The sequence below is a fragment of the Oryzias latipes genome, chromosome 18 (genome assembly GCF_053564925.1).
Source record: "Oryzias latipes strain Hd-rR chromosome 18, Olatipes_Hd-rR_3.1".
NCBI lineage: Eukaryota > Metazoa > Chordata > Actinopteri > Beloniformes > Adrianichthyidae > Oryzias > Oryzias latipes.
In genome coordinates, this window is record NC_136254.1 from 21517119 (window position 1) to 21535294 (window position 18176).

Here is an 18176-nt window from a genome sequence, read left to right on the forward strand (position 1 = left end):
TGATGAAGTAGTGGTTGCAGTTGCAACAATTTCTGTTGTTGAAGGAAATGAAAGTATTGTTTCTGTGCCTTCTGATTTATAAGGTGTGGTCTTCTCTGTTGTTGGTGTAGATGATGTAGATTCAGCTGTTGTTGAAGAAGTTACTAAATGTGTTGTTTGTTTAAACATTGAAGGAGTTGTTTCTACAGGTAAAAATATTGTTGATGAAGAAGTGGTTTCTGTTGCAACATTTTTTGTTGTTGGAGTAGATTCAAAAATTGTTTCTGTGTTCTCTTGTTTATAAGGTGTGGTCATCTCTGTTGTTGCTGTAGTTGATGTAGCTTCAGCTGTAGATGAAGAAGTGGCTAAAACTCTTGTTTGGTCATATAATGTAGGTGTTGTTTCTAAAGGTTCAAATGGGGTTGATGAAGAAGTGGTTGCTGTTGCAACATTTTCTATAGTTGTAGTAGATGAAGTTATTGTTTCTGTGCTTTTTGGTTCATAAGGTGTGGTCTTCCCTGTTGTTGCTGTGGATGATGTAGCTGCAGCTGTAGTTGGAGATGTGACTAAATGTGTTGTTTGTTCGATTATTGAAGAAGTTGTCTCTACAGGGAATAATTTGGTTGATGAAGAAGTGGTTGCTGTTGCAACATTTTTTGTAGTTTGAGTAAATGAAGTTATTGTTTCTGTGCTTTCTGGTTTATAAGGTGTGGTCATCTCTGTAGTTGCTGTAGATGATGTAGCTTCAGCTGTGGTTGAAGAATTGGCTAAAACTGTTGTTTGGTCATATATTGTAGGTGTTGTTTCTACAGGTTCAAATGGGGTTAATGAAGAAGTGGTTACTGTTGCAACATTTTCTGTAGTTGGAGTAGATGAAAGTATTGTTTCTGTGCTTTTTGGTTTAAATGGTGTGGTCATCTTTGTTGTTGCTGTAGATGATGTAGCTTCAGGTGTAGTTGAAGAAGTGACTAAATGTGTTGATTGTTCAAATTTTGTAGGTGTTGTTTCTACCAGTTCAAATGCGGTTGATGAAGTAGTGGTTACAGTTGCAAAAATTTCTGTTGTTGAAGTAGATGAAAGTATTGTTTCTGTGCCTTCTGATTTATAAGGTGTGGTCTTCTCTGTTGTTGGTGTAGATGATGTAGCTACAGCTGTAGTTGAAGAAGCGACTAAAACTGTTGTTTGGTCATATATTGTAGGTGTTGTTTCTACAGGTTCAAATGGGGTTGATGAAGAAGTGGTTGCTGTTACAGCATTGGCTGTAGTTGGAGTAGATGAAAATATTGTTTCTGTGCTTTCTGGTATATAAGGTGGGGTCTTCTCTGTTGTTGCTGTAGATGATGTAGCTTCAGCTGTATTTGAAGAAGTGACGAAGAATGTTGTTTGTTCAAATATTGCAGGTGTTGTTTCTAAAGATTCCAAATTTGTTGATGAAGAAGTGGTTTCTGATGCAACATTTTCTGTAGTTGGAGTAGATGAAAGTATTGTTTCTGTGCTTTCTGGTATATAAGGTGTGGTCTTCTCTTTGGTTGCTGTAGATGATGTAGCTTCAGCTGTAGTTGAAGAAGTGACGAAGAATGTTGGTTGTACAAATATTGCAGGCGTTGTTTCTAAAGATTCCAAATTGGTTGATGAAAAAGTGGATACTGTTGCAACATTTGCTGTAGTTGAAGTAGATGAAAGTATTGTTTCTGTGCTTTCTGGTTTAGAAGGTTTGGTCATCTCTGTTTTTGCTGTGGATGATGTGGCTTCAGCTGTAGTTGAAGAAGTGACTAATTGTGTTGATTGTTTAAATTTTGCAGTAGTTGTGTCTACAGGTACAAATATGGTCGATGAAGAAGTGGTTGCTGTTGCAACATTATCTGTAGTTGGAGTAGATGAAAGTATTTCTTCTGTGCTTTCTGGTTTATAAGGTGTGGTAATCTCTGTTGTTGCTGTAGATGGTGTAGCTTCGGCTGTAGTTGAAGAAGTGATTAAATGTGTTGTTTTTTCAAATAATGCAGGAGTTGTTTCTACCAGTTCAAATAAGGTTGATGAAGTAGTGGATACCGCCGCAACATTTGCTGTAGTTGGAGTAGATGAAAGTATTGCTTCTGTGCTTTCTCGTATATAAGGTGAAGTTGAAGAAGCTACTAAGAATGTTGTTTGTTCAAATATTGCAGGCTTTGTTTCTAAAGGATCCAATATGGTTGATGAAGAAGTGGTAGCTTTTGCAACATTTTCTTTTGCTGGAGTAGATGAAAGTATTGTTTCTGTGCTTTCTGGTATATAAAGTGTGGTCATCTCTGTTGTTGCTGTAGTTGATGTGGCTTCAGCTGTAGTTGAAGAAGTGACTAAATGTGTTGTTAGATCAAATTTTGCAGGTGTTGTTTCTAAAGGTTCAAATATGGTTGATGAAGAAGTGGTTGCTGTTGCAACATTTTCTGTAATTGGAAAAGATGAAATAATTGTTTCTGTGCTTTCTGGTTTATAAGCGGTGGTATTCTCTATGATTGCTGTAGATGGTGTAGCTTCAGCTGTAGTTGAAGAAGTGACTAAATGCGTTGTTTGTTCAATCATTGAAGAAGTTGTTTCTACAGGGAATAATTTGGTTGATGAAGTAGTGTTTACTGTTGCAACATTTTCTGTTGTTGGAGTAGTTGAAAGTATTGTTTCTGTGCTTTCTGTTTTATAAGGTGACATCCTACCTGTTGTTGCTGTAGATGATGTACTTTCAGCTGTAGTTGAAGAAGTGACTAAATGTGTTGATTGCTCAAATATTGCAGGAGTTGTTTGTACCAGTTCAAATGTGTTGGATGAAGTAGTGGTTACTGATGCAACATTTTCTGTTCTTGGAGCAGATGGATTTATTGTTTCTTTGCTTTCTTGTTTATAAGGTGTGGTCATCTCTGTCGTTGCTTTAGATGGTGCAGTGGTAGATATGTCATCTAAAGAAAAAAATATTAATATTATTTTATAAATATAAAGCCCAATTTAATTTTACATTAACAAAAAATGACATATCTCACATTTATCATCCACAGTGATGGAGTCAATGGAAATGTTGAATTCTGTTATATTTGATGCAGCATCAACTAGGACATTAATTATATCTGTGTTGTTTGGAACAGATGTTGAAATAAATGCCACTTCCATGGTGTTGACAATCGACCCCTTGCTGCAAAAGTAATACAAATAAAGTTATGAGGAAAAGCTTTTAAAGTTTAAAAACGAAGGTTTTGTTTTAGAGACAAAACAAAAAATTGTGCATATACCTGAAGAATATCACTATTATGTCGATGAACGAGGTAAAAGCCCGTCTAAAGAATGGCTCAAACTGTTGAAAGAAAATAACATGTAATTATCCATAAATTAAAAACACTTGAGTTTTAACTTGATCGTCTTTGAAGAGTTTGACTCCTCCATACTTTTTCTCCAACTTGTTAAACTTTTTGTTTTATGTTTTATGTATTTAGTGGTGTGACATGCATCCTCTACACCAGGGGTCGGGAACCTTTTTGGCCGAGAGAGCCATAAACGCCACATATTTATAAATGTGATTTCAATATAGCCATACAATACTGTAGTGTCCCTTTCCAACACTGAGGCACGGAGACTTAACCCCTTTCAGGGTTCTTTATTCTGGTTACTGTAGACCGCAACAAACGCCGTACAATTGATTCAGCAACTCTTGAATCTCTCCCGCCGAGAGAGAGCGCTTTGCGCAACTTAATATTCCCTCCTCCTGCATCAGCCCTCCTATTTCCCTTATTCGGCCCATAGCTGAACCCCATTGGTCCAAACTCTCTAATGACAGGCCGAGCGACAGAACTGAGGCCAATCAGATCTCTGTATTATTCGTTCAATGAACTCCGAAACATATAATGCGACCCAACAGCCACCCAGTTGAACTCAGTCCGCTACAATAAGTTTGAAACTAAATATACAAGTGACTGTGTGCATTTGATTTAATTTAATACTTTTAAAGTACAATAAGTCTGTGGATTCTTTTTAATAAGATTGTTATGCTGTTGCTAATAAAGGATGAGTATTTCTTAGCATAAATTTTACTTCAGGTGCTGCGTGGTGGTTCTGCTGATGCTCTAGTCTGGTTGATATGTGGTGAGTTTAAGCTCCATGCAGGCGTTGTGACTTCCATCCAATAAACGTGATGTTAGGTTGGTCTTAATGTTCTTTAGATGTGAGAAAGACTGCTCACATGCATAGGTGGAGCCAAACACACACTCACGCTGCAGTGAGTGACGGGTTGTGCGTTTTAAGTTATGACAACTTGCCCACTACCCCCCCCCCCCCCCACCTTCTTCCTCACATATCCCGTGCCTGCAAATGTGCACTCTTTTTCAGAGACGGGAGCGCGCAGTTGCAGGCACGGCAATTGACAGGTTTCCGGTTGGTACAAACTTTGTGAAATAATCGATAATAGTAGACTGATAGTGCTGGTGCAGAATTTTTTTCTGCAAGCACCGATACTACTGCGCGCCCCTCTGGCATCGCATCGCGCCTGAGAAGGACTGGTCTAATGAAAAAAAGATTTTATAATTAAAGATTTGTCTGCGAGCCAGATGTGACCATCAAAAGAGCCATATTTGGCTCGCGAGCCATAGGTTCCCGACCCCTGCTCTACACCTTCAAAATGTCTGATTTGCAAAATCAGGGCTTGCCTTTCAAGTGAGCAGTGTTTTTTTATTGAGCAGAAATTATGCCTGTCATTGTATCCTCCATGCAGTCAGATCTTATATGCATTAAAGTGATTTAAAAAAAGATCAATGTTCCTATGATTCAGGAAATGTAGATGAATTTAGTAAATCAAGGGGAATCTTATAAAGAACTTTCAACTTATAGAATAATGTACAATTGCAACACAAGCCTTTTAATGAAATCTCCGTTTTAGACCGCAAAAAGATGTTTTATCTAGCAATCAGATTTTAAATGTATGTACTTTTGAAAAAAATGGAATACTCATATTAAACATGACAATGTTCTTGAGAAAAACTGTTTCAAAATGATTTCTCTTGTAATTTTCCGTTTTGCATTAATAATGTTTGACAGCTCACCATAAAACATTTTTCTAGTTCAAAAGTAGTATTTCAGCATAAATCTTTTCATAGTTTAATATCAGTGGAAAACATGCTGTTGTATTACAAATACCAATCCTTGTTAAGCATTTTTAAATAAAATGAAAACAGTGGAAACTTACTTTAGATGTGATCAGGTCAGCCCGCTCTTTAAAGGCTCTTGATGATGGAGTCCGCAAATCAGTTGTGAATGTCTCTCCATCTGATCTGAAGGTTACTCTCTTTTTATTTTTATTCACTGTTGTTGTTGTTGTTACTGATGTGGTCGTGAAGGTCAGTGGAGTTGTTGATGCAGTTGATGATGTCAATTTTGTCAAGGTTGTCACAACAGTGCTTGTTAAATGTTGTGCTTCAGTTGTGGAACTGGATGTAGCTTTTGTTGCATCAGTCGAGGGTTTTGTTGTGCTTGGACTTGATGTTGCTGTAACAAAGGTAGTTAGAACTGTTGTTGGAGAACTAACGACAGTTGTTTGGTCAAAAAATGCAGTTGATTTTTTTGTGCGTGGAAGAATTGTTGATAAAGGAGTGTTTAATGTAGCAACATTGTCTGTTGTTGTCGATGAAGCGGATGTAGCTGTCCTTGATGGTTCATAAGGGGTGGTTGTCACTAATGTAGCCGTATTTGAGGTAGCTTCAGCTGTTGTTAGAGAAGTGACTGCACCTGTGGTTTGGTCAAATACAATTTTTGTTTGTATTGGTCTGGATGTGGTTGATGCAGAAGTTGTTGGTGTGGTGACAACTTCTGCTGTTGAAGAATATAAAACAGATGAAGCTGTTCTTGTTCTTGTATAGATTGTGGAAATATCTGTTATAACAGTAGTTGGGGTACTTTCACCTTTTATTGTCGAACTGTTTACAACTGTTGATGTATCTACAGGTTCAAATGTGGTTGATGCAGCTGTAATTAATGTAGCAAGATTTTCTGTTCTTGAAGCAGACGAAGTTATTGTTGCTCTGCTTGTTGTTGTATTAGGTGTTAAAGCCGTTAAGGATTCCTGAGTAACAGTAACTTCAGCTGTTGTTGAACTGACTTCAAATGTAGTTTGTTCAAATATTTCAGGTGTTGTTTCTACCGGTTCAATATAGGTTGATGCAGTGGTTGATGTGGCAACATTTTCTGCTGTTGTGATGGGTGACTCCATTATACCTGTACTTGTTGGTGTATTAATCCTTGTTGTTACTATAGGTGAGGTACCTTCAGCTGTTATTCTTGAACTGAATCCAAGTGTTGATTGGCCCAATATTTTAGTTGTTGGTTCTACAGTCTTAAATGCAGTTCTTGCCGCAGTGGTCAATGTAGCAACATTTTCTGTTGCAACAGATAAAGTACCTATTGCTGCTGTTGTTTGGATATTGGGTGTGGCAATTCCTAATGTTCCTGAAGTTTGAGTGGCTGCAGTTGTTGTTGGTGAAGTGAGTAAAACAGTTGTTTTGTCAAATATTTCAGGTGAAGATTCAACGGGTAAAAATGAGGTTGATGCAGCAGTTGTTAATGTGGCAGCATTTTCTGTAGTTGTGGCTGAGGATTCAAACATAGCTTTAATTGTTGTTGTATTTGGTGTATTAATCCTTGTTGTAACTTTAGGTGAGGTACCTTCAGCTGTTGTTTTTGAACTGACTCCAAATGTTGATTTGCCGAATATTTCAGTTGCTGGTTCTGCAGTCCTAAATGTAGTTGTTGCATCAGTGGTAATTGTAGCAACATTTTCTGTTCTTGAAGCAGACGAAGTAAATGTAGATTCGCTTGTTGGTGTAAGAGCCGTTGTAGCCGTTGATTTTTCCCTGGTAACGTTAATTTCAGTAGTTGTTGATGAACTGAGTGTAAGCGTTGTTTGCTCAAATGATCCAGTGGGTCTTTCTGAAGATTTAACTTTGGTTGATGAAGAAGTGTTTTTTGTTACAAGATTTTCTGTAGTTGGACTAGACGAAGTTATTGTTCCTGTGCTTTCGGGTTTAAAAGGTGTGGTAATGTCTGTTATTGCTGTAGTTGATGAAGATGCAGCTGTAGTTGAAGAAGTGTCTAAAACTGTTGTTTGGTCAAATATTTTAGGTGTTGTTTCTAAAGGTTCAACTATGGTTGATTTAGAAGTGGTTGCTGTAGGAACATTTTCTGGTGTTAAGGTGGATGAAAGTATTGTCTCTGTGCTTTCTGGTTTATAAGGTGTGGTCATCTCTGTGGTTGCTGTAGATGATGTAGATGATGTAGCTTCAGCTGTAGTTGAAGAATTCACTAAATTTGTTGTTTGTTCAAATATTGCAGCAGTTGTTTCTAAAGATAAAAATATGGTTGATGAAGAAGTGGTTGCTGTTGCTACATTTTTTGTAAATGGAGTAGATGAAAGTATTGTTTCTGTACTTTCTTGTTTATAGGGTGTGGTCCTATCTGTTGTTGCTGTAGATGATGTAGCTTCAGCTACAGTTGAGGAAGTTACTAAATGTGTTGATTGTTTAAATCTTGTAGGTGTTGTTTCTACCAGTTCAAATGCAGTTGATGAAGTAGTGGTTATTGTTGCAACATTTTCTGTAGTTGAAGTAGATGAAAGTAATTTTTCTGTGCTTTCTTGTTTATAAAGTGTGGTCTTCTCTGTTGTTGCTGTAGTTGATAAAGCTTCAGCTGTAGATGAAGAAGTGACTAAAAATGTTGTTTGTTCAAATTTTTTAGGAGTTGTTTCTAATGGTTCAAATGTGGTTGATGAAGAAGTGATTGCTGTTGCAACATTTTCTGCAGTTGGAGTAGATGAAAGTATTGTTTCTGTGCTTTCTGTTTTATAGGGTGTGGTCATATCTGTTTTTGCTGTAGATGATGTAGTGACTAAATACGTTGTTTGGTCAAATCCTGAAGGTGTTGTTTCTACAGGAAAAAATATGGTTGATGAAAAAGTAGTTACCGTTGCAACATTTTCTGTAGTTGGAGTAGATGAAAGTATTGGTTCTGTGCTTTCTGGTTTAAACAGTGTGGTCATCTCTGTAGTTGCTGAAGACGATGTAGCTTCAGCTGTAGTTGAAGTAGTTACTAAATGTGTTGATTGTTCAAATCTTGTAGGTGTTGTTTCTACCAGTTCAAATGCGGTTGATGAAGTAGTGGTTGCAGTTGCAACAATTTCTGTTGTTGAAGGAAATGAAAGTATTGTTTCTGTGCCTTCTGATTTATAAGGTGTGGTCATCTCTGTTGTTGCTGTAGATGATGTATTTTCAGCTGTAGTTAAAGAAATGACAAAAACTGCTTGTTCAAATATTGTAGGTGTTGTTTTTAAAGGTTCAACTGTGGTTGATTTATAAGTGGTTGCTGTAGCAACATTTTCTGGTGTTAAGGTAGATGAAAGAATTGTCTCTGTGCTTTCTTGTTTATAAGGTGTGGTCATCTCTGTTGTTGCTGTAGATGATGTAGCTTCTACTGTTTTTGAAGAAGTGACTACTAGTGTTGTTTGGTTATATGTTGAAGGTGTTGTTTCTATAGGTACAAAAATTGTTGACGAAGAACTGGTTATTGTTGCAACATTTTCTGGTGTTAAGGTAGATGAAAGTAATTTTTCTGTACTTTCTTGTTTATAAGGTGTGGTCATCTCTGTTGTTGCTGTAGTTGATGTAGCTTCAGCTGTAGTTGAAGAAGTGGCTAAAACTGTTGTTTGGTCATATATCGTAGGTGTTGTTTCTACAGGTTTAAATGGGGTTAATGAAGAAGTGGTTGCTGCTGCAACCTTTTCTGTTCTTGGAGTAGATGAAAGTATTGTTTCCGTGCTTTCTTGTTTATAAGGTGTGGTCATTTCTGGTGTTGCTGTAGATGATGTAGCTTCAACTGTGTTTGAAGAAGTGACTACTAGTGATGTTTGTTTAAACATTGAAGGAGTTGTTTCTACTGGTAATAAAATGGTTGATGAAGAAGTGGTTGCTGTTGCAACATTTTCTGCTGTTGGAGGAGATGCAGAAATTGTTTCTGTAATTTCTTGTTTATAAGGTGTGGTCATGTCTGTTATTGCTGTAGTTGATGAAGATGCAGCTGTAGTTGAAGAAGTGGCTAAAACCGTTGTTTGGTCATATATTGTAGGTGTTGTTTCTACAGGTTTAAATGGGGTTAATGAAGAAGTGGTTGCTGTTGCAACATTTTTTGTAAATGGAGTAGATAAAAGTATGGTCTCCGTGGTTTCTGGTTCATAGGGTGTGGTCCTATCTGTTGTTGCTGTAGATGATGTAGGTTCAGCTACAGTTGAGGTAGTTACTAAATGTGTTGATTGTTTAAATCTTGTAGGTGTTGTTTCTACCAGTTCAAATGCACTTGATGAAGTAGTGGTTATTGTTGCAACATTTTCTGTAGTTGAAGTAGATGAAAGTAATTTTTCTGTGCTTTCTTGTTCATAAGGTGTGGTCTTCTCTGTTGCTGTAGTTGATAAAGCTTCAGCTGTAGTTGAAGAATTGATTAAAAATGTTGTTTGTTCAAATTTTGCAGGAGTTGTTTCTAATGGTTCAAATGCGGTTGATGAAGTAGTGGTTGCTGTTGCAACATTTTCTGTAGTTGGAGTAGATGAAAGTATTGTTTCCGTGCTTTCTGTTTTATAGGGTGTGGTCATATCTGTTGTTGCTGAAGATGATGTAGTTTCAGCTTTAGTGTAAAAAGTGACTAAATACGTTGTTTGGTCAAATCCTGAAGGTGTTGTTTCTACAGGAAAAAATATGGTTGATGAAGAAGTGGTTACCGTTGCAACATTTTCTGTAGTTGGAGTAGATGAAAGTATTGGTTCTGTGCCTTCTGGTTTAAACAGTGTGGTCATCTCTGTAGTTGCTGTAGACGATGTAGCTTCAGCTGTAGTTGAAGTAGTTACTAAATGTGTTGTTTGTTCAAATATTGTAGGAGTTGTTTCTAAAGGTTCATATGTGGTTGGTTTAGAAGTGGTTGCTGTAGCAACCTTTTCTGGTATTGAAGTAGATGAAAGTATTGTATCTGTGCTTTCTGGTTTAAAAGGTGTGGTCATCTCTGTTGTTGCTGTAGATGATGTAGCTTCAGCTTTAATTGAAGAAGTTACTAAATGTGTTGATTGTTCAAATCTTGTAGATGTTGTTTCTACCAGTTCAAATGCGGTTGATGAAGTAGTGGTTGGAGTTGTAACATTTTCTGTTGTTGAAGGAAATGAAAGTATTGTTACTGTGCCTTCTGATTTATAAGGTGTGGTCATCTCTGTTGTTGCTGTAGATGATGTATTTTCAGCTGTATTTGAAGAAATGACAAAAACTGTTGTTTGGTAAAAAATTTTAGGTGTTGTTTTTAAAGGTTCAACTATGGTTGATTTAGAAGTGGTTGCTGTAGCAACATTTTGTGGTGCTAAGGTAGATGAAAGAATTGTCTCTGTGCTTTCTGGTTTATAAGGTTTGGTAATCTCTGTTGTTGCTGTAGATGATGTAGCTTCAGCTGCAGTTGAAGAATTGACTAAAACTGTTGCTTGGTCATATATTGTAGGTGTTGTTTCTAAAGGTTCAACTATAGTTGTTTTAGAAGTGGTTGCTGTTGCAACATTTTCTGGTGTTAAGGTAGATGAAAGTTTTGCTTCTGTGCTTTCTGGTTTATAAAGTGTGGTCATTTCTGTTGTTGCTGTAGATGATGTAGCTTCAGCTATAGTTGAAGAAGTGACTAAAACTGTTGTTTGGTCAAATATTGTAGGTGTTGTTTCTAAAGGTTCAAATGCAGTTGATGAAGTAGTGGTTATTGTTGCAACATTTTCTGTAGTTGAAGTAGATGAAAGTAATTTTTCTGTGCTTTCTTGTTCATAAGGTGTGGTCTTCTCTGTTGCTGTAGTTGATAAAGCTTCAGCTGTAGTTGAAGAATTGATTAAAATTGTTGTTTGTTCAAATATTGCAGGTGTTGTTTCTACCACTTTGAATGTGGTGGATGAAGTAGAGGTTGCTGCTGCAACATTTTCTGTTCTTGGAGTAGATGAAACCAATGTTTCTGTGCGTTCTGGTTTATAAGGTGTGGTCATCTCTGTTGTTGCTGTAGATGATGTAGCTTCAACTGTTTTTGAAGAAGTGACTACTAGTGTTTGGTCAAATGTTGAAGGTGTTGTTTCTACAGGTACAAAAATTGTTGATGAAGAACTGGTTATTGTTGCAACATTTTCTGATGTTAAGGTAGATGAAAGTAAATTTTCTGTGCTTTCTTGTTTATAAGGTGTGGTCATCTCTGTTGTTGCTGTAGTTGATGTGGCTTCAGCTGTAGTTGATGAAGTGACTAAAATCGTTGTTTGGTCATATATTGTAGGTGTTGTTTCTTCAGGTTTAAATGGGGTTAATGAAGAAGTGGTTGCTGTTTCAATATTTTCTGTAGTTGTAGTAGATGAAATTATTGTTTCTGTGCTTTTTGGTTTATAAGATGTGCTTTTCTCTGTTGTTGCTGTAGACGATGTAGCTTTAGCTGTAGTTGAAGAAGTGAGTAAAACTATTGTTTGGTCATATATTGTAGGTGTTGTCTCTACAGGTTCAAATGGGGTTGATGAAGAACTGGTTGCTGTTGCAACCTTTTCTGTAGTTGTAGTAGATGAAAGAATTGTTTCTGTGCTTTTTGGTTTATAATGTGTGGTTATCTCTTTTGCTAATGTAGATGATGTAGATGTTGTTTGATCATATATTGTAGGTTTTGTTTTTACAGTTTCAAATATGGTGGTCGAAGTAGTGTTTACCGTTGCAACATTTTCTGTTGTTGAAGTAGTTGAAAGTATTTTTTCTGTGCTTTCTGTTTTATAAGGTGACATCCTACCCGTTGTTGCTGTAGATGATGTAGCTTCAGCTGTAGTTGAAGAAGTGACTAATTGTGTTGATTGTTCAAATATTGCAGGTGTTGTTTCTACCAGTTCAAATGTGGTTGATGAAATATTGGTGACTGATGCAACATTTTCTGTTGTTGGAGCAGATAGATTTATTGTTTCTGTGGTTTCTTGTTTATAAGGTGCGGTCATCTCTGTCGTTGCTGTAGATGGTGTAGTGGAAGATATGTCATCTAAAGAAAAAAATATTAATATTTTTTTTATATATAAAGCCCAAAATAATTTTACAGTAACAAAAAATGACATATCTTACATTCATTATCCACAGTGATGGAGTCAATGGAAATGTTGAATTCTGTTATATTTGATGCAGCATCAATTAGAACATTAATGATATCTGTGTTTTTTGGAACAGATGTTGAAATAAATGCCACTTCCATGGTGTTGACAATCGACCCCTTGCTGCAAAAGTAATACAAATAAAGTTATGAGGAAAAGCGTTCAAATTTTAAAAACGAAGGTTTTGTTTTAGAGACAAAACAAAAAATTGTGCATATACCTGAAGAATATAACTATTATGTCGATGAACGAGGTAAAAGCCCGTCTAAAGAATGGCTCAAACTGTTGAAAGAAAATAACATGTAATTATCCATAAATTTAAGACACTTGCGTTTTAACTTAAAATCTTTAAAGAGTTTGACTCATCACTTCTTTTACTCCAAACTGTTAAACTTTTTATTTTATTTTTTTATTTATTTGGTGGTGTGACATGCATCTTTTACAACTTAAACATGTATGATTTGCAAAATCATGGCTTGCCTTTCAAGTAAGCAGTGTTTTTTTATTGAACAGAAATTATGCCTGTCATATTTTTTCTCCATCCAGTCAGATCTTCTATGCATAAAAAGCTATTTAAAAAAAATCAATGTTCCTTTTGATCCAGGAAATGTAGATGAATTTAGTAAATCAAGGGGTATTATGGCGTTTCACTGCTGTCATCAATTGAATTAGCGCAAAAACATCTGAGCGGGTGTCTTCAGGAACTGAGTGAGCGAACCTTACAACCGCGCAGGCGCAATTCTAACTGAGCACCCCCGCAATTTACGACTGCACGCCTGCAATCCGGTTTATAAACCAGTTAGGATTACAAGCCTACACTTGTAAAATGCGGGGTCGCTCAGTTAGAATTGCGCCTGCGCGACTGTAAGGTTCACTGACTCATTTTTTTGAAAAACACCGCTCAGTTGTCTTTGCAGTTTTTCAATTCATGGCAACGATGAAACTCAAAAGGGAATCTTCTGAAGAACTTTTAAATTAAAGAATGATGTAAAATTGCAAAACAGGAATCTTTTATTGAAAGATCACTTTTAGATCCCACAAAGATGTTTCTCTAGCAATAAGGTTTTAAATGTATTTACTAAGAAATAAAAATGAAATACTTTAACATGACAACTTTTTTGAGAAAAACTGTTTCGGAAGGATTTCTTGTGTAATTTTCCATTTTGCATTAATATTGTTTGACAGCTCACCATACATTTTTTCAATATTTTTCTAGTTCAAAATAAGTATTTCAGCATAAATCTTTTCATAGCTTAACATCAGTGGAAGTAATGCTGTTGTAAATACAATTTCTTGTTAAGAATTTTTAAATAAAATGAAAACAGTAGAAACTTACTTTAGACTTGATCAGGTCAGCCCGCTCTTTAAAGGCTGGTGATGATTGATTCTGCAAATCAGTTGTGAATGTCTCTCCATCAGATCTGAAGGTTAATCTCTTCTTCGTTTTATTCACTGCTGTTGTGGAAGTTGTTGTTTTAGATGTGGTGGTGGCGGTCACCAGAGTTGTTGATGCAGTAGATGGTGTAGCTTTTGTCAAAGTTGCCACAACAGTGCTTGTTAAACGTTGAGTTTCAGTTGTGGAACTGGATATAGCTTTTGTTGCTTCAGGTGCTGGTTCTGCTGTGCTTGCTTGAGATGCTAATGTGACAAAGGTACCCTTAGTTGTTACTGGGAAAGTGACCACTGGTGTTATTTGGTCAAACATTGCAGTTGATGTTTTTGTGTGTTTATATGTTGTTGATGCAGGGGTGCTCAGTGTTACGAAATTCTCTGTTGCTAGGGATGGTACATAGGCTGCGGTTGTCACTGATGTTCCCTTACTTGAGGTAGCTTCCGCTGTTGTTGTTGAAGTGCCTACAGCTGTATTTTGGTCTAATAATGTTGTTGTTTGTTCGGGGGGTCTGAATGTGGTTGATGCTTCAAAGCTTGATGTGGCACCAATTTCTGTTGTTGAAGAAGATAAATCAGATGAAGCTGCACTCTTTGGTGCATACATTGTGGTGTTTTCTGATGTTACTTTGGTTAAGGTTTGTTCAGCTGTTGTATTTTCAGCTACAATTGTTGATTGGCCAAAAAATTCAGCTGTTGTTTCTACAGCCTTTAATGTAGTGGATGCAGCAATAGTTGAGGTAGAGACATTGTCTTTTGTTGCAGTGGATGTGTCTAATTTAGCTGTGGTTTCTGGTGTAATAGGTTTGTTTGTTTTTGATGTCTTTGTATTTAAAGTATCTTTAGTTGCTGATAATGAGGTAAATGACAGTGTTGTTTGATCGATCCTAGCATTTGTTGTTTCCACAGTTTCAAATGTGGTTGATGCCGGCGTGTTGGTTTTTGTGACAATGTCTGATGTTTGAGCAGATGAAGTTATTTTAGTTCTGGTTGTTGATGTATTAGGTGTGGAAGTTTTAAACGTTTCTGTTGTAAAAGTATGGTCAGCTGTTGTTGGAGACGGAACTACAGCTGTGGTTTTGTCTAGTAATGTAGTTGTTGTTTCTGTGGGTCTGAATGTAGTTGATGCCTCATAGGTTGGTGTGGCACCATATTCTGATGTTGAAGAAGATAAAACAGATGAGGCAGCACTTGTTGGTTTGTAGTTTGTGGTGATATTGGATGTTACTTTTGTAGAAGTACCTTCAGCCGTTTTAGAACTGACTACAAGCGTTGATTGGTCATGAATTTCAGTTGTTGTTTCTATGGTCTTAAATGTAGTAGCTTTGGCAGTGGTTGATGTAACAACATTGTCCATCGTTGTAGTGGATGTGCCTAATCTAGATGTGGTTGTTGGTATCTTAGTCTTTACTGTAGTTGGAGAAGTGACTACTACTGTTGTTTGGTCACACAATGCAGGGGTAGTTTCTACAGTTTCAAATGTGGTTGATGGAGCAGTGGTTGATGGAGCAGTGGTTGATGGAGCAGTGGTTGATGGAGCAGTGGTTGATGTGGCAACATTGTCCATCGTTGTAGTGGATGTGCCTATTCTAGATGTGGTTGTTGGTATCTCAGCCATAACTGTAGTTGGAGAAGTGACTACTACTGTTGTTTGGTCAAACAATGCAGGGGTTGTTTCCACAGTTTCAAATGTTGTTGATGCAGCAGTGGTTGATGTGGCAACGCTTTCTTTTCCCGTAATGAATGACTCCAACATAGCTGTGTCTGTTGGTAAATTTGGTGTAGTAATCTTTGCATTGACTGTAGCTGAGGTATCTTCAGCTGTTGTTCTAGCACTGAGTTCAAGTGTTGATTGGCCGAACACTTCCGTTGTTGATTCTACAGGCCTATATGTAGTTGATCCAGCAGTGGACGACATAGCAACATTTTCCGTTGTTGAAACTATTGTGTCTAATTTAGCTGTTGTTGTTCGTGAATTGGGTGTTGTAATCCTTAATGTACCTGAAGTTAGAGTACCTTTTGCTGTTGTTGGTGAAGTGACTAAAACTGTTGTTTGGTCAGATACTGCAGGTGTTGTTTCTACAGGTTCAAATGTAGTTGATGCTGCAATGGATGTTGTGGCAACATTTTCTATTGTTGGAGCAGACAAATTGAATGGAGCTGTGGTTGTGGGTGTATTAGGTGTAGCAGTCTGTGTTGTTTTCCTAGTAATGGTAACTTCAGTGGATCTTGGGGATTTGACCGCAACCGTTGTTTGGTCATATGTTTCAGTTGAGGGTTTAAATGCGGTTGATGAAGAAGTGGTTGTTATTGCAACATATGCAGTTGTCAGAGAAGATGAAGTTATTGTTGCTGTACTCTGTGGTTTATAAGGTGTGGTCATCTCTGTTGTTTCTGTAGTTGTTGTTGGTTCAGCCATTGTTGAAGAAGTGATTGATGCTATGGATTGCCCCTTTAGTGTAGTTGTTGTTTCTACAGGCTTAAGTGTAGTGGATGCAGCAGTGGTGGATTTAGCATCATTGTCCATTGTTGAAGGAGATGTGCCTAAATTATCTGTGACTGTTGGTGTACTGGGTGTGGTATACCCTAATGTCCCCATAACTGTTTGGTCAAATGTTACCAGTGTTGATGCCACAGGTTCAAATGTGGTTGATGCCGGCGTGTTGGTTTTTGTGACAATGTCTGAGGTTTGAGCAGATGAAGTTATTGTAGTTCTGGTTGTTGATGTATTAGGTGTGGAAGTTTTAAAAGTTTCTGTTGTAAAAGTATGGTCAGCTGTTGTTGGAGACGGAACTACAGCTGTGGTTTTGTCTAGTAATGTAGTTGTTGTTTCTGTGGGTCTGAATGTAGTTGATGCCTCATTGGGTGTTGTAATCCTTAATGTACCTGAAGTTAGAGTACCTTTTGCTGTTGTTGGTGAAGTGACTAAAACTTTTGTTTGGTCAGATACTTCAGGTGTTGTTTCTACGGGTTGAAATGTAGTTGATGCTGCAGTGGCTGTTGTGATAACATTTTCTGTTTTTGGAGCAGACAAAGTCAATGGAGCTAAGGATGTATTAGGTGTAGTAGTCTTTAATGTTTCCCTAGTAAGGGTAACTTCAGTGATCCTTGGGGAACTGACTGCAACCGTTGTTTGTTTATATACTGCAGTTGATCTTTCTGAAGGTTTAAATGTGGGAGATGAATAAGTGGTTGCTGTTGCAACATATTCGGTTGTTAAAACAGATGAAGCTATTGTTGCTGTGCTTTCTGGTTTATAACGTGTGATCCTCTCTGTTGTTGTTGTATCTAATGTAGCTTCAGCTGTTGTCGGAGAAATGCCCACTACCGTGTTTTGGTCAAATATTGCAGATGTTGTTTCTACAGGTTCAAATGTTTTCGATGGATAAGTGGTTGATCTGACAACATTTTCTGTTGTTATTGTGGTTGACCCTATTGTAGCAGGTCTTGTTTTTAAATGAAGTGTAGTATTCTTTGATGTGCTCGTAGTAAAGATGCCGTGTGCTGTTGTTGGAGATTTTATCACACCTGATGTTTGGTCAAATGTAGTCTTTTCTTGTAATGTTGTTACAGGTATGGTGGTCGGCATTATTCGTGCTGTTTCAGCTTGAGTTGATTTAGTTAAAGATGTCTCATCTAAAGAAAAAGATGCAATCCACAAATGAAGCTGTAAAGATTTTCATGTTATTAGAAAATGTCATAGTTTTCTTACATTCGTCCTCCACAGTGATGGAATCATAAGCAATGTTGAATTCAGTTATATTTGATGCAGCATCAATTAGGACATATGTGATGTCTTTGTTGTTTGGAACAGATGTTGAAATAAATCCCACTTCCATGGTGTTGACAATGGACCCCTTGCTGCAAAATTAATACACATTAAGTTATAGGCAAAAACTATTGCAATTTAAAAAGTGAGGTTTTGTTCAGGGACCTAAAAAATAAGGAATACAATACCTGAAGAAGAGCACTGTTAAGTAGAGGAATGAGGGAAAGGTCCGTCTGTAGAATGGATCAAGCTGTAGAAAAACAAATTGATGTACATTTTTTTAACATCTTTTCAGTTAATGACTTTGAACAGATTAAGTCCTTATTTCTGTTACCCTAAAAGCTCTTCTCCTTCAACTTTTCCTTTTAAAATTAGTTTATTTAGAAATGTGAAATGTATTTTCTGCACCAGGGGTGCTCACACCTTTTTTTTTTTAATATTAACATGCACGAGCAGTGACTTATGTATGAATTTGAGAATGGTCAAATGGCCAATCAGCATGCCATGCAATTGACGTATAGTTGAATAACACAAAAAATGTGATAGTTTATTGAAATTACTTGCGATTTATTTTTCTTTATGAATAAGACAAAATGAACTTACTTTAGACTTGATCAAGTTAGCCCGCTCTTTAAAGGCTGGTGATGATTGGTTCTGCAAAGCAGTTGTGAATGTCTCTCCATCAGATCTGAAGGTTAATCTCTTTTTTGTTTTATTCACTTCGGTTGTAGAAGTTGTTGTTTTAGATGTGGTGGTGGCGGTCACCAGAGTTGTTGATGCAGTAGATGGTGTAGCTTTTGTCAAAGTTGCCACAACAGTGCTTGTTAAACGTTGAGTTTCAGTTGTGGAACTGGATGTAGCTTTTGTTGCTTCAGG

At 37.0% G+C, this 18176-nt stretch overlaps 2 protein-coding genes across 2 annotated transcripts; both read right to left on the reverse strand.

Annotated features, from left to right (window-relative positions):
- Positions 1 to 478: 478 nt before the first annotated feature.
- LOC144987087 (uncharacterized) lies at positions 479 to 7837 on the reverse strand. The gene is made up of 3 exons (XM_078936011.1): positions 5177 to 7837; positions 3234 to 3295; positions 479 to 584 (listed from the first exon to the last, which is right to left on the reverse strand). The coding sequence occupies exons 1-3, from the start codon at positions 7835 to 7837 to the stop codon at positions 479 to 481; spliced, it is 2829 nt and encodes a 942-aa protein (XP_078792137.1).
- Positions 7838 to 13617: 5780 nt separating this feature from the next.
- LOC144987088 (uncharacterized) lies at positions 13618 to 17304 on the reverse strand. The gene is made up of 2 exons (XM_078936012.1): positions 16152 to 17304; positions 13618 to 13695 (listed from the first exon to the last, which is right to left on the reverse strand). Exons 1-2 carry the CDS (start codon positions 17118 to 17120, stop codon positions 13618 to 13620), a joined length of 1047 nt encoding a protein of 348 aa, XP_078792138.1. The 5' UTR covers positions 17121 to 17304.
- Positions 17305 to 18176: the final 872 nt, after the last annotated feature.